The following is a 23,586-nucleotide window of genomic DNA, read 5'->3' as shown; positions in this document are numbered from 1 at the left end:
GAACTTCCCTGTAACCAAATGCAAATACATACATACATACATGCATACATACTATACTTGGAAAAAAGTAGGCACAGACCTTTCCTGGGCTGGTAAATGTGGACAGCTTCCTCTTCATGTGGTTTTAGACCTGGGCATAGCACAAACTGCTCTTTTAGATCTCACACTGAACTGTTAAAATGCTAGATTAGTCTACACATCTTTGCTAGTGCCACCTTTCTAGATATTTCCAATACATTTAATATAGTCAATCACAGCCTTTTACTGCTGCATCTCAGTAACTGTTGACTCTCTCTCCAATCCATAAGCTAGCTATCTAGCTGGAAAAGCATGATCAGTGAAATGGGATGATGCCTCTCATTGTCCCTTGAGGTTCATTTGGGAGTACCCCAAAGTTCAATTGCCTGCATCTCTCCATTTTGTTACTGATGTGGTTTTCCAGTGTGTTTCAACCACGTTCATCCAGTAAGACAGATAACCCCATACTATTATGTACTTACTATCACAAGTCTTTACTGCATCAAATCGCAAATGCAAAGCTGGCGACCACCCTGAAGTTACTGAGGCCTAAGTTATATATTCTGCTCCAAACAGAATCATATGAATGAGCTCTTATGAAATGCAAATCTTGTACAAGGATGAACCTACCAGCAACAGGTGGAAGATTGGTATAATATGGTTAAGGTGTTTACCTTATAGACACAAGGTGCAGAGTTTGATTCTCACATGGGGTAACTGGCTAGGCTTAAAATGGCTCACAAGGGTAGTTAGCCTAATACTAATCTATGAACCTACCAGTTCCCTGGAGCTAATCAGTTTCACAAAATTATTAAGGATTATAACAGACTCCAAGCACACATATGAGTGCTGTATCAAATCCAAACTTCATTTAGTTCAACTCTCCAGATATTTTACAAAAAAAAATTTCAACTGCCTGACAGGATTTACTTCCAAGTCTCTTCTCTGCTTCTGCTATTCTTATCAGTCTCAGATCTAGGCTACCGATCAGATGCATCTAGCTTACAAAAGAAATGAAAAGTTTGCTGACGTCCATTCCTCTACGAATCACTCTGACTCACTGAGATATAAGTAGCTAACAGTTTAATCGATACTTTAACATGACACACTAACTATGTCTCATTAAATCCTTTATCTGATCACATTTCCAGCCATACCAATACAAAAATTTAAACAGGATGCAGACTCCTCTCAACAAAATTTGCCAGTTCACGACTGAAACACCTCATAAAGAACATGACTGTTTTATCCATTCCAGATTTAGATTACAAAGAGGTATATTCCAACCTGCATTCTCAGATCTGACAAACATCTCCAAGTACTAGATATGTTTTCCTCAACATTCTGGAAAAGTACAGTTTTGTACCTACCATAAATGTAGATGTTCGAGGATCCACATTGCTGCAGTCCTAACTATTGGGTAGTCCGCTGTCCAGTCGGCCCGAATACCAAAGTATAAGGCTGACGTCGGTCAGGGCGCATTAGACTGACGTCAGAACGTCAGGGTACTAATGCGCATGACCGACGCCATATCCTCAGTCTTTTCTTGCCCCAGATGTCAGAAGACCCTAAAAAGACAAGTCCCAATATACCTGCACCAAAAATATGTACAATATATACAAAAATATCAGCATATAACCTCACCTACACAACCACCCCTAAACACAGAGGGGAAGGAGGGAGGGTAAATTGGACTGCAGCAATGTGGATCCTCGAACATCTACATTTATGGTAGGTACAAAACTGTACTATGTTCTTCGTTCCACATTGCTGCAGTCCTAACTATTGGGTAGAATCCCAAAGCAGAGGTAAGGGAGGCTGGCAAATCATAAAGAAGCAGGAGCCGACAACATGCCTTGCAAAATAGCAGTGGCAAAACCAGCCCTAGACTTAGAGTAGAGAGGAAGGTGATAATGCTTAGAGAAAGTATGCACTGAACTCCAAGTAGCTGCCTCCAAAATATCCTTAGTTGCCACCCCCTTTAGAAATGCTGTTGAAGTGGCAGTAGCCCTAGTGGAATGAGGCCTAATCCCAGCTGGAATCTCCTTGCCATGATGGGAATAACAAAATGCAATGCAAAACCCAATCCACCTAGAAATAGTTTGTTTTGACACAGGCTTGCCCTGCGAACTCAAAGCAAAAGAAACAAACAACTGCTGAGACTGCCTAAAATCCTTAGTCCTGCTCAAATAATAACGCAATTGCCTGTGCACATCTAAAGTGTGCAAAATCTTTTCCCCTTTATTTTGGGGGTCTGCATAAAAAGTAGGCAAATGAATAGTTTGGTTTAAAGCCACACTAGAAACCACCTTAGGCATAAAAGAAGGATTAGTACGTAATGATACCCTATCCTTATGGAAAATCAAAAGGGCTCTACTGCCATAAGGGCCTGCAACTCAGACACCCTTCTTGCAGAAGTAATAGCCAACAGAAAAGCAGTCTTCCATGACAAGTATTTCAATTCAGCAGTAGCTGCAGGCTCAAAAGGTTGTAGAGTAAGTTTTTCCAACACAAAATTGAGATCCCAAGTAGGAGTAGGAGCTCTCGTGGGGTCTTATATTCTTTGCCCCTCTAAGAAACTGCTTGAACAAAGGATGCGAAAACAATGGTGGGTCACAATCATAGTGAGCTGAAATTGCTGCAGCATGAATCTTAATGGAAGAGAAGGACAAACCTTTGTCCAATAACTCAGTAAGATATTGAAGAGCCACACTCAAATTAGGCTCAGAAATCTCCAAATTCTTTGCTGTACTCCAAAATAAAAATCTCTTCCATTTTTCAGTGTACACTTTCCTTGTACTAGGTCTTCTAGCTTCCATAATCACATTTAAAACTTGTTGAGGAAGTTGAGACCTGCTGTGTTTCAACACAGAATATGCCAGGCTGTTAGATGAAGAGAGTGAAGCTTGACATTGAGCAGATGACCGTCCTTCTGAGATAACAGATGTGGAATCAAAGGTAAAGGCCATGGAGGCTTCCTTACCAGACTCCTTAGTAGTGGGTACCAGTGTTGCCGAGGCCAATCTGGAGCTATTAAAATCATCCTTGGCTTGTCTTGTCTGACCTTTACGAGCACCTTTGGAAGAAGAGGCAGAGGTGGAAAGGCATACACATGAAGATTTTTCCAACTGAAAGACAGAGCATCCACTTTCCAAGCTGTGTGATGAAACCCCTTTGTGCAAAACTTTGGCAGCTGGTGGTTTAGTGGAGAAGCGAACAGATCTATGTCTGGAGTTCCCCATGACACTGTCAATTTCTGAAATACATGAAGATCCAGTTTCCACTCGTGGGGATCCATGATTTGTCTGCTTAACACATCTGCTAAGGAGTTCTGTGCTCCCGGCAGAAACCTTGCCTGAAGAGTTAGTTGCAAACTGAGCGCAGTCTCCCATAAAAACATTGCTTGCCTGCATAGAGGATAAGAATGTGTTCCCCCTTGTTTGTTGATGTACCACATGACAGTTGTGTTGTCTGTTAGAATCAACACCTGCCCTGGAAGAAGTAACTCCTTGAAAGCCATTAATGCAAACTGGACTGCCAACATCTCCTTCATGTTGATATGTAGATGCTGTAGTCTGGCAGGCCACTTGTCTTGTATCCACTTTCCATTTAGATGAGCTCCCCAAGCAATGTCCGAGGCATCTGTCGTTAAAATCTGACTCGCCTCTGGCCGGGTCACAGAGAGTCCCTTGTTTAGGTGACATTCCTGAGCCCACCACAAAAATTCTTTTTGAAGGCAAGGTATTATTTGAATGACAGTGTCCAAATCCTGGCAGTGCTGTGTCCATACATTTTTGAGATACCATTGTAGCTTCCTCATATGCAGTTTGGCATTGAGAAGCACCAGAATACAAGATGCCATGAACCCTAATGCTTGAAGGACTGTCCTTGCAGTCAGCACGGACTGATGAGATAGTTGATGGAAGTAAAGTGATAGACTCTTTTGTTTGTCCGGGGTTAAAAAGGCCATCTGGGCTGCTGTATTCAGTCTCACACCCAGAAAGCACATGTCTTGAGAGGGTACTAGACTGGACTTTATTTCGTTCACAGAATACCCTAGGCATCTTAGCACTGCTATAACATGATCCAGATGCTGTAGAAGGTCTTCCTTTTCTTGAGCCAGAATCAGGCAGTCGTCCAAGTAAGGATAGATTTGAATTCCTTGTAGCCTGAAGTAAGCTATCACTGGAGCCAGAACCTTTGTGAATACTCTGGGCGCAGTAGATAAGCCAAAGGGCAATGCAGAGAACTGATAATGAGAATTTCCAGCTCGAAAACGCAGATACTTCCTGCAACTTAGTCTTATAGGCACATGAAGGTAAGCTTCCTTGAGATCTAAAGTTACCATCCAGTGATCTTTGCCCAGCAGAGGTAAAAGCTGTTGTAACGTCAACATCTTGAACTTGGGAATGTCCAGATAAGTGTTGAGGATAGATAAATCCAAAATTGGTCTCCACGTGTTCCCCTTCTTCGGTACTAGGAACAGGCGAGAATAAAATCCTAGGCCCCTTTCTGATACAGGGACTGGCTGAATGGCCCCTATTTGGAGTAACTGAGAAATTTGCTTGTGAGACTCTTTCCTTTGTGGAGGAGGAACGTCTGGCATGCCTTTGAAAGGGGGCAATGTATGGAAATAAAACCTGTAACCGTGGTGAATGATATCCAACACCCATCTGTCTAGAGTAATTAAATCCCAATTTTCTTTGAAAAGAGACAGTCTTCCTCCCAAAGGAGCTGCCAGGCGAGAATCCACTGGCAGCTGAAAAGGCAGGTCATTGGGTCTGTTTACGAAAGGACTGACCCCTGCCCTCACCAGAAGTCTGAGCAGGTGAACTCCCTGTTCTAGGCCTAAAAGAACCTTGAGCTCTGCCCCTACCACGTCTAGACCTACCTCTAGACTGGGAATCATAAGCAGGATATGTCCATCCCTTAGTAGGCCAATTTCTACTAAACTTCGGTGGCTGCACCTGCAAAAAATCTTTAACAGTTTGCATAGACTTAGCTTTGTCCTCCATTTTCTTTAAAACTGCTTCCACAGGCGAACCAAACAACACATCAGACTGTAAAGGAGCATCCAAAATCCTTGTCTTAACATGCTCAGCTAAATTCTGATCCCTCAACCAGGCATGCCTGCGAAGAACAGAACTAGTAGCAGCCACCCTCGAGGAGGCTTGTACAGCATCAAAACCACATTGCAAAGAATGCTTACCCACTTGTTCAGACACATGAACTAAATCCAGCAACTCTTTACACTCAATACCTTCCGCCAAAGCATCCACCTTAGATTTCAATTGTGAAAGGAGATAATTTTGATAGTTTAGCATGTGAAACTGACAATTCAACGCCCTCATGGCTAAAGTGGAAGAAGTATACACTTTCTTTCCCCATCTATCCAAAGCCCTTGCCTCTTTATCAGTGGGAACAGGGTTTTTAACAACAGAGGCCTTAACACCTTTAGGTCCCTGAGAAACAGTCTCGGGTCTGCCCTAGGACGCTTAGAAAGATACTTATGAGCATCAGGCACGCTATAGTACCTATCAGGTTTAACAGGGGCAGGAGGCAAAGAATGAGGATTCAGGGAAGCCTCTGCAAAACATCTTCCACCACATTCAACACAGGAGGTATAGCTAAGGGCCTATGCTGGGGTAAAACAAGAATTCCCTAAGCCTTTTCCTGGAATCAGAGTAATCCTGGCCTTCCCATTTAAAGTGTTCCCTCATGGAATGCAGAGTCTCTGAAAATGAGAAATCCTCAGGAGGAGAAGCTGTAGGAGTGGAATCATCCACATCAGAATCAGAATAAGGAGGATACTCTTGCAAATCTTCCGCAGAAGACTCAGAAGCCTCTGAACACTGTTCAAAACTCTCAAACTCAGGTTCCACCCTAGGCCTCTTATCAGGAGGGGGCATAGAACCTCTAATCATAGTAATCAAATCTTCTGCCATTTTAAGCATATGTTTCTTAGGCACAGAACCTGAAGTGCTAGGAGAAGCCCCCACTGAAGCTGAACTTGGCCTACCTCTCAAGGAAGTTTTGGAAACAGAAGGAGAGGCTCTAACTACCTTGGGAAGAGAGGGAAGAACAGTTACCTGAGAAGCCCCTTCAGCCTGGCCTACCTCCTGAGAAGGCACATCCTGTAACAGTAAAGTCTCTGCCTGAGACTCCAAAGAAACTCCTGGCAAAACCTCTGGCTCCACTGAGCCTTCTAAAGAACCGACGTCTGGGACTGCCGGTTCATCAACCCTAGGCTTTGCTGTTTTGTCCTTGCGCTTTTTGGACGAAGCGGGCGTCGGAACATCCGACGGCATTTTATAATTGCAACGCTTCCCAAACACTAACCTGGCACAGTCTAACTTTTAGTTATGTACTCACCATAACTTCAGATGTTTGGGATCCATCTCGCCTACATTCTGAATGATGGGTTCGGAGCCGATCCCTCGGCTCCGACTGCACGCTATGCCAAAGAGCGAAGTCTCTTACTGGCTGAGCTTACCATATCCCAGGATGCACCACTACCAGTCCCCCAGATCTAGTTTGTCCGCATACATGCACACATGCATACCCTGCTTATATAACATCGTCAGATGAAACAAGATAAAACAGTAGAACTCAAAACCGTTCAATCTCTTCTGATCTCCAAGGCAGGGGAAGGAGGGTGGGTATTAGGAATGTAGTAGATGGATCCCAAACATCTGAAGTTATGGTGAGTACATAACTAAAAGATGTTATGTGATCCTATCTCGCCTACATTCTGAATGATGGGACAGCGTCCTAGCACCTGAATCCTGGGTGGCTCACTGGAAAACACTCCTGAGTACCGTGGAACCAAATGAAGCTCGTCCTCTAGATGCCACATCCAATTTGTAGTGGGAAATGAAAGTGTGCGGATTGGACCAAGTAGCCGCAGCACAGATTTTCGATATAGCGAGCTTGGAATGAAAAGCTATAGAAGTAGCCATAGCTCTGGTAGAATGAGCCTTGATAGATGTTGTAAGTTGCTTATTCGAAGAAGAATAAGTCTGAGTTATGCAATCTCTGATCCATTTTGAGATAGTAGCTTTTGTGATGGTTTGGCCCAGTTTATTATCGGAGAAGGACACAAACAACTGGTCTGACTTACGAAGTTGCTGAGTCCTGTCTAAATAGAAGCGTAACTGCCTGTGAACATCCAATTTATGAAGAGTGTATTCTGCTTCATTGGAGAATTTTGGGAAGAAAACCGGTAGCTCTAGAGATTGTTGTAGGCAGAAACTAGAACAGACCTTTGGGACAAAGGATGGATTAGGCCTAAGTGATACTCTATCCTTGTGGAAAATCAAGTACGGTGGCTTAATAGACAGGGCTTGAAGCTCTGAAACTCTTCTTGCCGAAGTAATTGCAACTAAGAAGGCAGTTTTCCAAGACAGATATTTTAACTCGCATGTAGCAGCCGGTTCGAAAGGGGGAGATGTTAATGCGCGAAGCACCAAATCAAGATCCCACGGAGGTGCAGGATGAAAAATTGGTGGTCTTAATAGGTTCGCACCTTTAATGAAAGTTTTGCATAGTCTGCTGCTCATCAAAGGAGGATCCATGGATTCGTGGAATTTAGAAATAGCCGCTAGTTGGACTTTAATAGTTGAGACGGAAGATCCCTGATTAAACAAGGATGTTAAAAATTTCAAAACCTCTGGGACAGGAGCAGTGATAGGGTCTAAGCCCTTGAGTTGAGCCCAGATAGCAAACTTCTTCCACTTACTAAGGTACAATTTGTTAGTGGTGGGTTTGTGGGCCGAAGATAAAATGTGAACAACTTCCGGGTCTAGAGTGTGCCTTCTAACTAAAGTCGGAAGTGGAGGAGCCAAGCTGTCAATTTCAAAGATTGAAGGGACTGATGTCGAAGTCCCGACTGATGGATTAGCAAGTCCGGAATCAGGTCTAAAGTCCACGGATCGTCCACTGCATGCTTCTTCAGGTAGGGAAACCACACCTGACGAGGCCAGTACGGGGCAATCAGAATCATTGAAGACCCCAGTTGAGAGGCTTTTTGAATAACTCTGGGAAGAAGCGGAATGGGAGGAAAGGCATAAAGTAGCCCTGTTGGCCAAGGTTGTGCTAGAGCATCCATGGCTGGTACTCCCTGATGTGGGATCAAGGAGAAGAACCTTTGGCACTTGGTGTTTAATGGAGTTGCAAATAGGTCGCAGCACGTCCCCATCTCCTGAAAACCTGAGCTGCTACGGTGTGGTTTAGAGACCACTCGTGAGGAGAGAGAATTGTCCTGCTCAATTTGTCTGCCAATATATTTGACTTTCCCGGGATGTGGGTCGCTACCAAGAAGCGGTTGGTAGCTACAGCCCATTCCCACACTCTCATGGCCTCTCTGCAAAGGGGTATGATCTGGTCCCTCCTTGTTTGTTCAGATACCAAACCACCGACATGTTGTCTGTGTGGATGGCGATGATGCCCTGAGGAAGAAACTTGTGTAAGGCTTGTAGGGATAGAAGTACAGCCCTCATCTCCAACACATTGATGTGGAGAAGAGCTTGCCTGGAAGCCAGGAGCCCTGAACTAGCCTGCCCAGACAATGCCCCCACCCTATCTGGGAGGCATCTGTCGTCAGGGTAACCACTGGAGAGGGAAGAACAAAGGGTTTCCTTGATCCAAATTGGATGTCTGAAGCCACCAGCGAAGGTCCCTTTTGCATATATCCGTAATCATGATGTGATGATTGAGGGAAGATCCTGAAAGGACCATTGCGTTGACAATAGCCACTGAAGAATCCTCATGTGCAATCTTGCCAGAGGGACTAAAAGAACCGTGGCAGACATTGAGCCTAGAACTTGTAGAACCATCCTGGCTGGGGCTTTGGATCTCGAGATCAGAGCTTGAACTTGGCCCTGTAAAGTTTGGATCCTTTCGGCAGGAAGAAAGACGCGATCAATCTTGAGTCTATCTCTGCTCCTATGACCTTTATGCTGAGAGGGCAGCAAGACAGACTTTGACCAATTGAATGTAATCCCCAGGGTAACACCCAGGAGATGGTGGCTTTGAGGTTGTCCATTAGTAGATGCCTGGTGGTGGCAGTCAGGAGCCAGTCGTCCAGATAGGGAAACACTTGGAATCCAAGACTTCTCAGGTGAGCCGTCACTACTGCCAAACACTTGGTGAACACCCTGGGGCTGTGGTGAGACCAAAGGGCAGAGCAAAATTGGTAATGACTGACTCCCAGGCTGAAGCGCAGATACCTCCTGGACACCTGATGTATCGGTATGTGATAATAGGCGTCCTTGAGGTCTATGGAGCACATCCAAACATCCTTCTCCAACAATGGGAGAATGGATTGTAACGTGACCATTCGAATTTGGATTTCGTGATGGATTGGTTCAGTCTGCTGAGATCCAATATTGGTCTCAGGTCCCCTGTCTTTTGGCACTAAAAGAACCTGGAGTAATTTCCTGATCCGATCTGGTCTGTGGGGACCGGTTGGATGACTCCTTTTCTAGCAGCTTTAAAGCTTCTGCGGCTGCCATTTCCCTTTGACTGGGTGGTGGGTCCGGGATTCTTTTGGACGGTGGGGCGGGCAGTATGTGAATGGGATGGTGTAACCTCCGGCAATGATCCAAGCACCCATCTGTCCTGAGTGATTGACTCCCAGGCTTTTAGGTGCTTGGCAACGACACCCGACTGGCTCGAGCAGCACAGCCGGGCAATCCCTCATGACGTGTGGGAGGCTGAAGAGCCACGAAAGGACTCGCGGTCTCCAGAATTGCGGGCCCTCTGCCGCCTCTGGGACGGCGTCTCCCTGAAAAATTTCCCGTCCTCTGCCTCTGGAAGGGATTCTTCCTGCTGTTGGGAGAAAAACTTACGGATTTGCGGAACCACATTTTCCCCTCCTTTAGCCTTGGGGTAAGGCCGAAAGGGAGTGGAATAACGGGCACCTACGGCAGATAAAGTTTTTCCCTCTTGCTCACAGCGGGTAAGGGTGTCTTTAACCTTGGGTCCAAACAAGGAGGACCCATCAAAGGGAGCGAAGGAAGACTTGAAGGCCTCCGCAAACTGACACAAACGGAGCCAGGCTTGTCTCCGTAGAGCCACGCCTGTGCCTGCCGCTCTACCCGCCCCTTCGGCCGCATAGGAAATGAGCCTCATGGACGAGTTAGAAATTGACGTAAGGATAGCCAACTGAGAGCTAACCGACTGGGCTAGCTGCTCAGGTAGGTTACCCGAGAGGGAATCTGACAACTCCTTGACCAGATCCCTCTGAAGCCTGGTAAAATGTGCCAAATAATTCAGAGACCTTAAAGTAAAGGCCACTGAAGTCAGGGTGCGCCCGCACCTGTCCATACTCCTAGACTCCTTATTAGGAGGATGGATGGACGTTGAAGCCTCTGCCACGTCCTGTTGTGTAGCAGATGCCACCACCATGGCATCTACAGCCACGCCTTTAGTGAGGAACTCCTTCTCGGGGGGAGCAGACAAAATTTATTTGGACGAGAAGGGACTGGTTCCACGGTGTCTGGATGTTCCCACGCCTTCGACAAACTAAATCCAGAAGCTCGTCAAGGGCGGAGACACCCAGGAGGCGGAGGGCTGAGCCCCAAAGGCCTTGAGGAGCACTGACTCGTCAGTAGAGGGGGTTTGGATATCCAGCCGCCTCGTTGTTTGAGGATCTCTAAGATGTCTGCAAAGGAGACATCATCCGAGGACGACTGGGACCCCTCTGCATCATCCAGATCAGTGTCTGAAGTAATAGACTCGGGGAGTCCACGTGCTTCCTCTTGCACGATCTCTTCCTTGGGGTTCCTCCGAAGACAGCTCAGAAGAACCCTCAGGAGGAGGGAACCCCCACTGGGGTAACCTCAGGCCCCGGGCTCCACTGACTACGGACAGGGAACTGCCAAAGACCCAGTCTCCACTCCTAGGGAAGGTGCCAGTAAAGCCGGGGAGATGGCCGAAGAGGACTTGGCCAAGGCACTCCTCCTGGCTCTGAAAGCCGGACCCCCAGAATCCTGGGAGTGTCCGGTCCCCTGAGCCGTGATAGTCGACGGAAGACCCGCAGCCGAAGCACCGAGGGGAGGCTCGAACCGAAAGCATAGGTCCGAAACATCACCCCCGGGTCCAGCCGAAGACGTCCGCGTACCAAACTCGGACCCGAAGGCCCGGGTTGGAGTAAGGGTCGGAGCCGACCCTGAGATCTCCATCGGCTCCAACAGTACCTGCTCCGATGGAGCCGAAGCAGTCGGAGGAGGAATGGCAATGGGGTGGGCCAAGGTCATCGGCTCCGAAGCCAACTGGGTCGGAACCGAAACAAATTTTTGGAAGACTGGGGACTGGAACAGTCTTTGGAGCACCCTGTCTATATCAGAATCTGACATCCTCGAAGACCGAGAGGAAACAGAACGGGTCCGAGACGGCCTCCAACGGCCCCAAAGGGCTAGGGGACCGGCGCCGAGGCGACCCGATGAGTACCGGCGCCGAGGGAATACACACCAGATTCCATCGGTGCCGAGGTGGACTTCGGCCGAGGAGGAAGTGTCTGAGCGGCACCTTTGTCGGCCCCAAGAGCAGTGGAGCCGACGAAGATGACCCGCCTCTCGATGCCCCAGCTATCGGCTCCGAAGCCAGAGGAGTCGATACTGGTGGCATCGAGGCAGACCGTTCACCTCGGCTCGAAGTCCTTGGAGCCAAGGAGAGGCCTGCCTTTGTTTCTTAGCGATCGGATCCGACGGACTGGTCGGAGCCGCCTTTCTTTGGCTGGAGAAGGAGAGGATGCCAAAGCTTCTTGAAGAAGGTTTAATTAATCCCTTAAGAATTAATTTATTTTTCCTCTCCTGGAGGACCCTTGAGGAAAAAGCGTGACATACACTACATGATTCCTGTAAATGCTTTTGCCCTAAGCAATACACACATAGCGAGTGATCGTCCGTGATGGACATTTTGAAGCTACATTTTACACATTTCTTGAAGCCGAAGGCCTAGGATTCTGAGACATTATAGAAATTTTCAGAAAGTAACTGTAAAGAACACTGGTGACAGACCTATAATAGGCTTACAGTTTACACTCGCAATACTCTGAGTTAGTTAAACACAGCACAAACTCTGTAAATGTAATAATTTCTCTCAGTAGTTCCTCTTTAAGGAAGAGAAATATAAGTGAAACAGAACCGAAGTCACCTACAAATAAAAAGACCCCGAAAGGCCTTTCCAGACAAGAGGTACTCTAGTCCACACTCACAACACAAGAATTCACCAAGTGAATTTTGTCAAACACACTCAAAACACAAGAATAGCTGTTAAAACAGCTTTTTGGAGAGAATGAAGAAAATCCTGACAGAAAAACTAGTGAAATAATCACTACTTAACTCAGCCAGCTCGAGACCACGTCTTCACTTGTTAGCGGCAAACGAGATCTGGGGGACTGGTAGTGGTGCATCCTGGGATATGGTAAGCTCAGCCAGTAAGAGACTTCGCTCTTTGGCATAAGCGTGCCGAGTCGGAGCCGAGGGATCGGCTCCGAACCCATCATTCAGAATGTAGGCGAGATAGGATCACATAACATCCTTCTCTTAATAGTGCGTTTGTTAAATCTAGCACAAGAGCGGCATCCAACAACGTCGTGCTCAGGCCCTAAACAAGGTATACACAAGGTATGGTAATCCCTATGAGGTATCTGTTTCCCACAAGAAATACAGTTATTCACTTTTTCTGACATCCGGTTAAATACTGAGGCAAGAAAAAACCAAAATGTTCCCCAACGGGGTACTTAGCCAACTTTGAATCGGTCTGAAACTCCGACTTCAGAAAATTTCAGAACGCCAACCTGCACTCGCAAAACTGCTTCTGCATCGGACCATGCGGCAAAAAAGACTGAGGATATGGCGTCGGTCATGCGCATTAGTACCCTGACGTTCTGACGTCAGTCTAATGCGCCCTGACCGATGTCAGCCTTATACTTTGGTATTCGGGCCGACTGGACAGCGGACTACCCAATAGTTAGGACTGCAGCAATGTGGAACGAAGAACATCAATCTGTTTTGGTCTGACAAATCACAGTCAAATCAGCTTTTAAAATGATTCTCCAGTTTAATTTACCAAAAAGTAGCATAACCGCACTAAATTAACTGCTGACCTTAAGCACTGTGTTACTAATTTATCTCACATTGTTAACTTAAAATGTTAGACCACGCCTGTGCATTTTTGTAGCTCTCGGAATGTTATATTTGTCCCACAGTTTGACAGCCACTGCTGCTATAATATTCTGGCAAGATTTTTGGGGCAATTCTGTTTATAAGGAAGGCTGCTTTTACTGCAGGTATTGTAGTGATTGCAGAGAACATTAAATCTTGCATAACAGAGTCATCAGGTATTCTGTTCTCGAAATTACTCAAGGTCCAGTATTCTAAATAATCACCTATCTCACGTTCTCATTTCAAATGATAAAGGAGTTACTTCTGCAATTAAATATAACCACCCAGTGTTTGCAGCGAACTGTAAAAACTTTTTAAAATACTGAAAATTACTCAAACAAAATTTGCCAGTTCATGAAAAAGCAGCCTGCTTCACCCTCTGTAAGGCTGGATGATCATCCATTTATTTACGAGCAAAGCAAAATATCCAATGGGTGCTGGCAACCTCTAGTGGGGTCATCCCAGAGGTTTCAAGTCCAGCACTTGCTGATGCCATCAGATGCAAACACTGTCATGTGGCAAAATAATCAATAGCTGGCACATTATGCTATATTATGGTTAGGCACCCTAAACTTCTCCTTCAGATGCTTCTCCATGCATTTCTTACAGATGTCAGCCTGGGGACCAATGGATGACATGGCATGCCTAGGCCCAGCAGTATTTTTGGACAGGTATTGTTAAGGGGAGTCGGCTGGAAGTCTGATAGTTCTTTTGAATAAATCTGAAAGCAGACAACTAGTCAAATCAACATCAGATAAAGTGATATATTGGGCTTAAAGTCAGTGAAGAATGAAAGTCCTTGTGTGGCATTTGCTTTCCTCAACAGATGCAACTGTTAATATTCAGTGACATCAGCTTGAGCAAGAAATACAGAATAATCAATATAAATAAGGTTCTGTAACAGAGTACTTAGCTTTTTTCTCTATGATCTCTGCTCTTCAGGTCTAACTGGCAAATAGATACCACAACTGACAGCATTCTGCACTGGTCAACGTGGCAAGAAAGAACTGAACAGGATGTCATCTCACAACTCCTTTGTACCATAGATATCCTGACATCAGTTAGGGAGGGTGAATGCCGGCTGGCTGGCATTTAGGCTGATCACCACTACTACAATCAGGAATTCCCAAAGACTGAGTACCACAACAGTGACTACAAAGAACACCTATAATTTATGAATCTGACAATATTATGTTAATAAATCAAAGTTTGTTTCTCTAAAACAGTTTTGCCTAATGTTACTACCATTTCAGCTGCATGTACATTGCTTTTACTCAACTGTTATATTGTCATTTCTTTATTTTGTACAGTAACTATTCTGTGTGCGTCTGGAAAAGGTCTCAGTGGTCCAGCTCATCTACCTGTAAAAATAAAAAAATAAATAATCTGAGGAGTCAACTCCCTTCCGAGTCTTTACTAGAACTGACAACTATCTACCACTACTGCACTTCTGTCCTCCCTCAGAACTAATTAACTGCAATTTAATAAGTGGGTAGGTGGGCTGGTCCAGGAAACATTTCAGCAAATTATCAGAGGACATAGCAAGAGTAAACAGTAGTTAGCTACCAGGATTTGCAAATGTAAAATGCTTTACAAAAACTAAAATTAAGAGTTTAGCAAGAAGAAACAATACAATGGAACAAGTGATGAGATTTAAACTTTCCAGGAATCTGGAGCCAGACAATGACTAAAAACACTCAAGTACCAAGGGCAAATTAATTCCTGGAATCATGACACAAACAGTAATGCTTGCTGAAGGGATGAAGTGACAGCCAAGTGGCACTGACATTAACATTTAAAAACAAGAAATTTCAATGGACACACAAAAAAAATGTTCTGCTGCTCTACTCAGCTGCACTCTCCCAACATTCTCAGCAGATAAGGAACTTTGGACATCATCATTACCATAAAAGCAGGAACCAGTCATCACATCAAAACATTATCAGGCCCTGAGTGGACAGCAAATTACCTTCCTGGCAGCAGTTTAGCTATTTCAGCCCATTTATTTCCAAGTTTTTTGTGTGCCTGGTATATGATCCGATCCTCTTCCTCTGTCCAAGACGTTTTCTTTACTTCAGGATTTAAGTGGTTATGCCATCGTTCCCTGCACTGCTTTCCAATCCGTCCCTTCAAATGTTTTGCAATAACAGACCAGCGTTTTGGCCCATATTTTTGCACAAGCTCTATAACCTAAACAAAAGGAGGAGAGAAAAGCAGGTTACCAAAGCTCTCATGGACAAATAAAAATGACAGCAATCAATGAATAATGATCTGGACAGATTTTTATGTTTTCTAGCAGAAGAAAATGCAGTGCAACCAAATGCTTGTACACACATTTTCCTGGCCATGTGTGCCAAAGAAAAACAAAGAGCTCTACAAGTTAGAAATGGTTATGCAAATTTAGGACAAGAATTGTCACTAAACATCAAGAATAAAAAAAAGTTATGTACTCACCATAACGCTCCATCTGAGTAGTTGTACTTCATTTTCTGCAACCTGTGGGTATTTGGATCCGTATGGGATCCGAGCCGGCAACATTTTATCAAGCATCTGCTCCAAGCTCCTCCCCTTACCCATAATCCCTCACATCTCCTACCTTCCCTCAGATCGAGTATGCCACTAATCAAACTATTAGCAACTCAATAACACTAACCAAGATCAGGTTCGGGGGAAGGAGGGAGGGACGGCTGCAGAAAATGAAGTAGAACTACTCAGATGGAACGTTATGGTGAGTACATAACTTCTTTATCTTAAGTAGTTAACTTCATTTATCTGCACCCTGTGGGACACAGTCCCCAGCTACCAAAATTCCTGGGAGGCCCTCATGGAAGGATATTCTTGAGCACCACAGAGCCAAAGGATGCTCTCCCTCGAGATCAAATCCAACTTATAAGGAGAAACAAATGTATGTGACCTTGCCCAGGTCACTGCTGCACAGATATCATCCAGAGAAACCCTAGACCAAAAGGCAGCAGAAGTTGCCATAGATTGGGCAGAATGAGCTTTAATAGGACCAGGTGGGGACAGGCCTTTATCCCTATAGACTTGCAGTATACATTGTGTAATCCATCTAGCCAAGGAGACCTTGGAAATGGCCTTGCCCAAAAAGGGTCTGGAAAAAGACATGAATAATTGGTCAGACATACGGAATTGTTTAGTCCTGTGTAAATAGAAACAAAGCTGTCTATGAACATTTAGCAAATGCAGCTTATATTCACCCTTGTTCTGGAAATTTGGAAAAAACACAGGCAGATTAATCATCTGGTTAAATATTAGATTCAGAAGCAACTTTCGGTAAGAAAGAAGGGTTCACACGAAGCAAAACCCTGTCTTTATGAAAGATCAAGTAAGGGGGCACGGCAGACAAAGCTTGGATCTCAGAAACTCAAGCCAAGGTAATGACCACTAGAAAAGTTGTCTTCCAGGACAGGAATTTCAAATCTACTGACGCTGCCGGTTCGAATGGGGGTGCCACCAATGCCTGTAGAACTAGGGTAAGGGCCCAAGGAGGGACGGAATCCTTAACCGAGGGACACAAAAGAAAAGTACCTTTTAGAAAGGCCATGCACAATCTCAAAGAGACCAGAGCATTCAGATTTTCGCCGACATGAAAATTAGATATGGCTGCCAGTTGTACTTTCACTGTAGAGAAACTAGCCCCTTGTTGGAAAATATAGGACAAAAACTCCAACCCGGGGCTGTAAATGGATCTAGGTTTCTCTGTGAAGTCCAAATAGAGAAGCGTTTCCATTTGCTGCAATACACTTTCCTAGTGGAAGCTTTGTGGGATGTCACCAAAATACTTTTTACTAAAGATGATAGACCGGGAGTCCTAGCGATCAAGGGAACTGGAGCAACCAAGCCGTCAGCTTGAGGCTGCCCAGATTGAGTGGACTGATGCTCGAGGGAGGAGAGATGAGATCCGGGCAGGGATCCAGAATCCATGGAGGAGTTAGAGCATGATACCAGAGGAAGGGGAACCACACTTGAGGCCAGAACGGGGTTAATGAGGATCACTTTGCACCCCACTCGGTAAGCTTTCTGAAGAAACTTCAGAATGAGAGGTAGCGGGGGACAGGCATACAGTAAGGGAGGCCAAGCATGGATGAGAGCATCTCCGGGGGAGTCCCCTGGTGAGGGGATCAGAGCGAATAACTTGCTGCACTTTTCGTGTTGGAAGGAGATGCGAAGAGATCGCAGCAAGGGTGACCCCACGCGAGGAAGATCACCTCCGCTACTGACTGTTTCAGAGACCACTCGTATGGCATTAGAATAGCCCGACTCAGCCTGTCCGCTAAAATGTTGGAGCGTCCCAGGATGTCCACAGCAATCAGAAAACGACTGGTGGAGATCGCCCACTCCCACACTCTCATGGCCTCGCGGCAGAGAGGGTAAGATCTGGTTCTTCCTTGTTTGTTGATGTACCAGACAACAGACATGTTGTCTGACTGAACTGCAATCATCCCCGGGGGAAGAACAGCGTGGAAAGCTTGCAACACTAAAAGCATAGACCTCATCTGCAGAACATTAATATGCAATCTGGTCTCAGTCTGGGACCAAGTGCCTTGGACAGTCCTCCCCAAAAAGTGCCTGAGCTGGGAGGTGTCTGTGGTCACTGTGGCTTGGGCTGGGGTGTTAAGGAGGGACAACCTGCCAAGACTTCCGGCGACTGGAGCCGCCAAAGAGAAATCTTCCAGGCTCTGCTGATTCGTATTGGGCAGTCCATGGGGAGGTCTAACAAAGACCACTGAACTGCTAGGATCCACTGAAGCACCCTCATGTGAAGGCACGCCCAGGGAAGAATTGAAATTGCTGCAGCCATGGAGCCTAGGGCTCGGAGAATGTCACTCGCCGTTGGCATCCTGGGGCAGAGGATCACTGACACATAGGCCCGTAGGATCTTGACCCTGTCCCGAGTGAGAATAACTTGCAATAGTAGAGTGTCCAACCATGCCCCTATGAATTCCAAGGTCTGTGTCGGGTTCAAGCAGGACTTAGAGAAGTTGATGTTAATCCCTAGATTGACTGCAAGATGCAGGAAGGAGTCTCTGGCCATGCAAAGTAGACGCTTGGTCGCAGCAGCGAGGAGCCAATCGTCTAAGTAAGGAAACGCATAAATTCCCTAAAGTCTCAGGTGAGCTGCTATGACTGCCATAACCTTGGTAAACACCCTGGGGGCTGTGGTGAGACCGAAGGGTAGGGCTCTGAACTGGAAATTATTGGCTCCCAGCCGGAAGTGAAGGAATCTCCTGGAGCTTCTGCAAATCTTGATGTGGTAGTAAGAGTCCTGGAGGTCTAGCGAGCACATCCAGTCGCATTCTCTGAGGTAAGGTAGAATGGACTGCAAGGTTACCATCCAGAATTTCTGCTTGGCTACAGACAGGTTCAGGGTTGACAGGTCCAATATGGGTCTGAGGTCCCCTGTCTTTTTTTTGCACTAAAAGAACCTGGGGTAAACTCCTAATCCAGACTGATCTGGGGGGACCGGTTCGATGGCCCAATTGTAAAGCAGCTTTTAAATTTTGTGCGCTGCGGCCACCCTTTGAGCAGGTGGAACATACGGGAGGTGCTTTGATTGGATGGGTGAGGCAACGAACGGGATGGAGTATCCTTTGGATATTATTTGGAGCACCCAACGGTCTGTCGTAATGGACTACCAAGCCGTTAGGTGAAATGACAATCTTCCCCCGACTGTCTCCAGAGTAGGACAGTCGGGCAACCCTTCAGGGTTGTTGCGCGGGTCTTTCCGAGAAGGTCTCACTAGACCCAAACTTCCTCGGGTCCCCTCTGCCTCTGGGGCGGCGTCTGTCTTGTCCCCCTCTGCCTCTAGGGGACGAGTTGTCCTGAGTGTCCCGGGAAAACAGATTTTCGGAACCATATCTTCTTCTGCCCTCTCCGATTCCTAGAAAAGGATCTTGGAGGGCTAGAGAAGCGGACTTCGACGGCAGACAGAGTCTTCCCGTCCTTTTCGCTCTGGACTAGGGTGTCACGAAGTGTCTTCCCAAACAGGGAGGAACAATCAAAGGGAACATTTGTGAATGATGCCTTGAAGGGGTCCACAACTTGACAGTCTGAGCCAAGCGTGCCACCTCATAGCTACGCCGGTCCCAGCCACCCTAGCCGCTCCTTCCATGGCATGGGAAAAAAGACACATAGACGTGTTCGAAACGGATTTCAGAGTAGACATTCTCACCAAGAAAAGTCGCTTTTCCTCTGGCAACAAAGACTCTGGGGGCAACACAGCGAATTCTGTGACTAGGTCTCGCTGGAGTCGAATGAAGTGTGCCAAATAATTCAGTGCTCGTATGGAAAAAGTCACTGAAGAAAAGACTCACTTCCCAAAGCCATCCACCTCCCTAGTCTCCTTGTCTGGACGTGGACTGAAGAGCTTTCCTGAGCCAGTTCTCTCTTGGGTTGGCAGCTGCCACCACCACAGCATCCACAGGGGATCCCTTGTACCAGGCCTGTCTGTCTGTGGGAGGAGAAAGGATCCTGTCTTGGCATTTGGGAATTGGCTCTATGGTGTCAGGCTCCTTCCATGCCGCGTGGTGATAAGATCCACTAATGAATCTGCAGGAGGCGATGTAGATTGGCCCGTGCCAAAGGCCTCCAGGAATACTGACTCATCCGTAGAGGGTTTTGGGGCTGACCAACCTCCCTTATGGCAGAGGATTTCCATGATGTCTCCAAAGGAGACATCCTTGAGAGGTAACCTGGGGGAACCTCCATGCGCCTCCTCTTACACGAATGCTTACGGGGAGCCTCCTCAGTGGGATTCTCTGAAGAGGGCTCATAAGTCACGGGGGATTCCACAACGGGATCCACCTGGGGGTCCTCTAGCACGGGCTGTCCCTGGGACAAGCTGATGTGAGTTGTAACCAAATCCACAGCAGCCTGGGCAGAGTCCGAGGCAATGGGCTGGGGTCTCAATCCCTGGAAGACAACCCTCTCCACCACATCGAAGGCCGAAGGACAGTGCACCTCCTTGGCAACCAACAAGGAAGAAGTTCTCCCCAGCTCAGTTGTGAGCATCGGGGCCAAGGCCAAGGTAGCCAGGGTTCCGAAGGAACAGCTTAGATCAGACAAAGTCGGAGCCGAAGACATCTCTGTTCCCTCGGATCCAGCTCCCCATTCTCAGCCCCGAGAGATGCTCGGATCCGAACAAGTCTGATCCGAGGAACTCAAGGTAAATCGCCGGTGTCGAGGTTGGAGGAACCGTTGGCGCTGAACCCCCAGCTCTGAGGATCCTCGGATCCATAAACCCCAGAACCACAGGTCAGATCGGGTAACGAGAGACTGGATGGAAGAAGGGCATAGAGGTCCCCTCTCTGGCCGGAGAGGAGTCTGGCAAGACTCCCATTTGGATTTGGGTCCGAATGAATCTCCGCATCATCCTGTCCATGTCAAGCTCCGACAGACTCCGAGTTGACCACGAGGAGGCGACCGACTCGGATGTGACTGGTCTGTGAGACGACCTCGAAGAAGACCTCTGGTCCGAAGGCTCTGGCTCCGAGGAGAGCCTCGGGGAATGGAGCCGAGGAGAAGTGGTCCTAACAATTTTGGAAGGTGGACTGGGAAATGGCTCCCGCTCCGGAGATAGTTTGCAGTGCCTTTCCGCCCTACTCTCTTTCACTCTCTTGTCCTTATCCTTTGTTTTAGTCCCTGTCTCAGCAGGCTTAGAGGGAGGTTGAGGCCCAGCCTGAGGGGGGGGGGGGGGTTGGAGCCGATGTCGAGGTTGTCGTATCTAATGCAGAAACTGGTAGCAGGCCCTTAGCTACCACTTTCGTCTTCCTCTCTTTCAAGGCCCTGGGGTTGAACCCTGCATACACACTACACAGCAGACTAAGGTGGGGAACGCCCAAGCAAACAACACACAGAGTGTGACCATCAGCCGGTGAAAGCTTCTGGCCACACACTGCATTTTTTAAATGTTGGTTTTGGCTGGTCAGCCATCATCACACTCCACTCAGCCAAAAACTAAACCAACAAAACACACACAAGGGTTGGTTAGGCCTACACTACCTCAGAAAAACACACTTTCTAAACTACTTTTTTTTTTTATAACCAAAAAATGACGAATGACGAAAGGGGGGAGAAGGTTGACCACAAACAGTCACACACTAAATATAAACCAAAAAGTACCACTTACTATACCCAACTTTGAGCTATAGAGACCACGATGTGTATGCATGAAGAGGCAAACGAGATCTGGGGAAGGTAGGAGATGTGAGGGATTATGGGTAAGGGGAGGAGCTTGGAGCAGATGCTTGATAAAATGTTGCCGGCTTGGATGTGATATGGAACCGAATACCCACAGGTTGCAGATAAATGAAGTTAACTACTTCAGATCAAGGAGTTTTACCCTTCCTATATCCCCTGCAAGAAGAGCATTAAACAGGTCACTGTAAGCATTACACATGCAGCTCTGAGAATCTGGACACTAGAAAAAGTAAATGACAGAACACAACCCATGTAAAGATACACACATAGGACTTAAAACCAATGGGATCTAATTCAGTTTCACAGTACGAAGTAAAAAATCTAATGAACCACATTAGCATGAACCCCATACTCTATACCCACACTAGCATCTTCTGCACCTGAGTTAAGGAAAGAAGTTCATTGGCACACTATCCAGCTCTTTCCCTTAATTCATTCAAGTAACTTTGAAATACAACATTTTTAATAATAAGTGCTCACTTGGGTTCCAAATTGACAAGTTCTGAAGAAGAAAGGTGCCAAAACAGACCGACTCCTGAAATAAGGGTCCAAACAATAGTGCTTGGTGAAAATTTGAAATAAATACAAGATATCTACTGCAAAAATGTCAGGAACTGAGGCATTTTTAAAAGAAATTTTGGAAGCAGCTACTCCCAAGGTAAGGTGGCTGCAGAAGGCAACATTCTCCAATGGATAATTTTCCAGAATGGCTAATTGCAATGTAGTCAGCAATTTACTTGGATAAAGTCTGCTACCCACTGCAAATATCTCTGTCCCTGGAACCAAGGAGATGAATACCTGATCTGGCTTTCTGAATTCATGCATCCTCCTTTAGGTAGGACCTGAAATATTCTCCATTTTCAATTCTGGCCACAAAAAGAAAACAAGAAGATGAAGGATTGAACTGTTTTTTAAGGATGGAAAATGCTGTAAGAAAACATGGGTAAGTCAGAAGAGGCACCCATCCCTTATGAAAAGTCAGCTATCATTCCTTACAGATAAAGACTTGCATGTTGATAACCCTGCAAGCAGTGATGACGGCCACAGAGAAGAGCATATTCCTAAAACTGAATTTCATGGCCACTGAAACAGTAATTTCAAGAAGAGGACAGTTTCATAGGTAAATACTAGGCTATCAGTCTGCATACTTTTAGAAGCCTAGCCAATAACCAGAGGTCAGAATCAAACCCTGTCCCTTGTAACAGTCAAGGTCCTTACCTCTGAGATACTCCAACAGCTCCCCCAATATATAGGTTTCATAGGTAAGTACTAGACTAGCTGATCTTGAGGGCCATTTTTTTTTCAAAGTTGAGAATTAAACTCTGTGAATTAAATCCTGCACCTTGTGACACTGAGGCAAACACCTTAACCATTATACCAACCCCCAACACGCAGGTATCCTGTTTGTCATGACATTTAATCACAGAGACCAGGAGACTCTTTAAAGGTGGGTAAAGATTCATAACCTCTTTACAGAGATGCCAGACCAACAAGTTCTGCCCTCTATATAGACAGGGTGCAAAGATGGCTAAAATGTACTTTGTACAATAACTAGGACTGAACTCAAAGGTGAGTGAAACAACTCGGTATGATCTCCAAATAAACTGACAGAGGCAGCACAGGATACATCACAAATAAGCTGACAGAGGCAGCACAGGATACATCACTATTCGAAAGAAAAACTGCTTCCTGTACGCTTTAGTCATCCCAGAGTCTTCATTTGGAAGATTTTTTAAAGCCAGAAGGCTTATGCTCCTTCTGATCCTTGGACATTTTATAATTAACGCTAGCGAGACACCTAGACGCAACTTATAAAAAGGGTGGGAAAAACACACAATATAGAACACCAGAAAAATGTACAAAGCACACTCTGAGAACCTCTAACTGAAACGGTTCACAGACGATTTAGAAACACCAGAAAAACAATACTAAACACGCTCTAAGAACCTCTAACTAAAACGGTTCTTCTGGGGATTACACAGAAAAAACACAATGACACCAAAGGTTTATCCAACAACAGAGGAGAGGACTAGGTCCTCCAACTAAAACGGGTCTAGCCCGCCGGAACAGTCAGGGATACCAAAAAACAACTATCACACTCGAGCACTGAAATCACACACAATTTAGCGATCAAGAAATAGCTATTAAAATAGCTTTTGGGTATGAACTAACAAATTTC

At 46.0% G+C, this 23,586-nt stretch overlaps 1 protein-coding gene across 3 annotated transcripts in view; it reads right to left on the bottom strand.

The window, feature by feature from the left end:
• MYB (MYB proto-oncogene, transcription factor) overlaps positions 1-23,586 on the bottom strand; it is a 557,504-nt gene that overhangs the window by 333,098 nt on the left and 200,820 nt on the right. For all 3 annotated transcript variants that reach the window (XM_044076310.1, XM_044076317.1, XM_044076323.1), the window contains exon 5: positions 15,157-15,377. In XM_044076310.1, the coding sequence (XP_043932245.1) occupies positions 15,157-15,377 (221 nt within the window). The remainder of the gene's footprint in view (positions 1-15,156; positions 15,378-23,586) is intronic.

Source organism: Protopterus annectens, chromosome 1.part1 (assembly GCF_019279795.1).
Source record: "Protopterus annectens isolate FY-2018-M chromosome 1.part1, PAN1.0, whole genome shotgun sequence".
NCBI lineage: Eukaryota > Metazoa > Chordata > Ceratodontiformes > Protopteridae > Protopterus > Protopterus annectens.
This window is presented reverse-complemented; position numbering and strand designations above follow the sequence as displayed.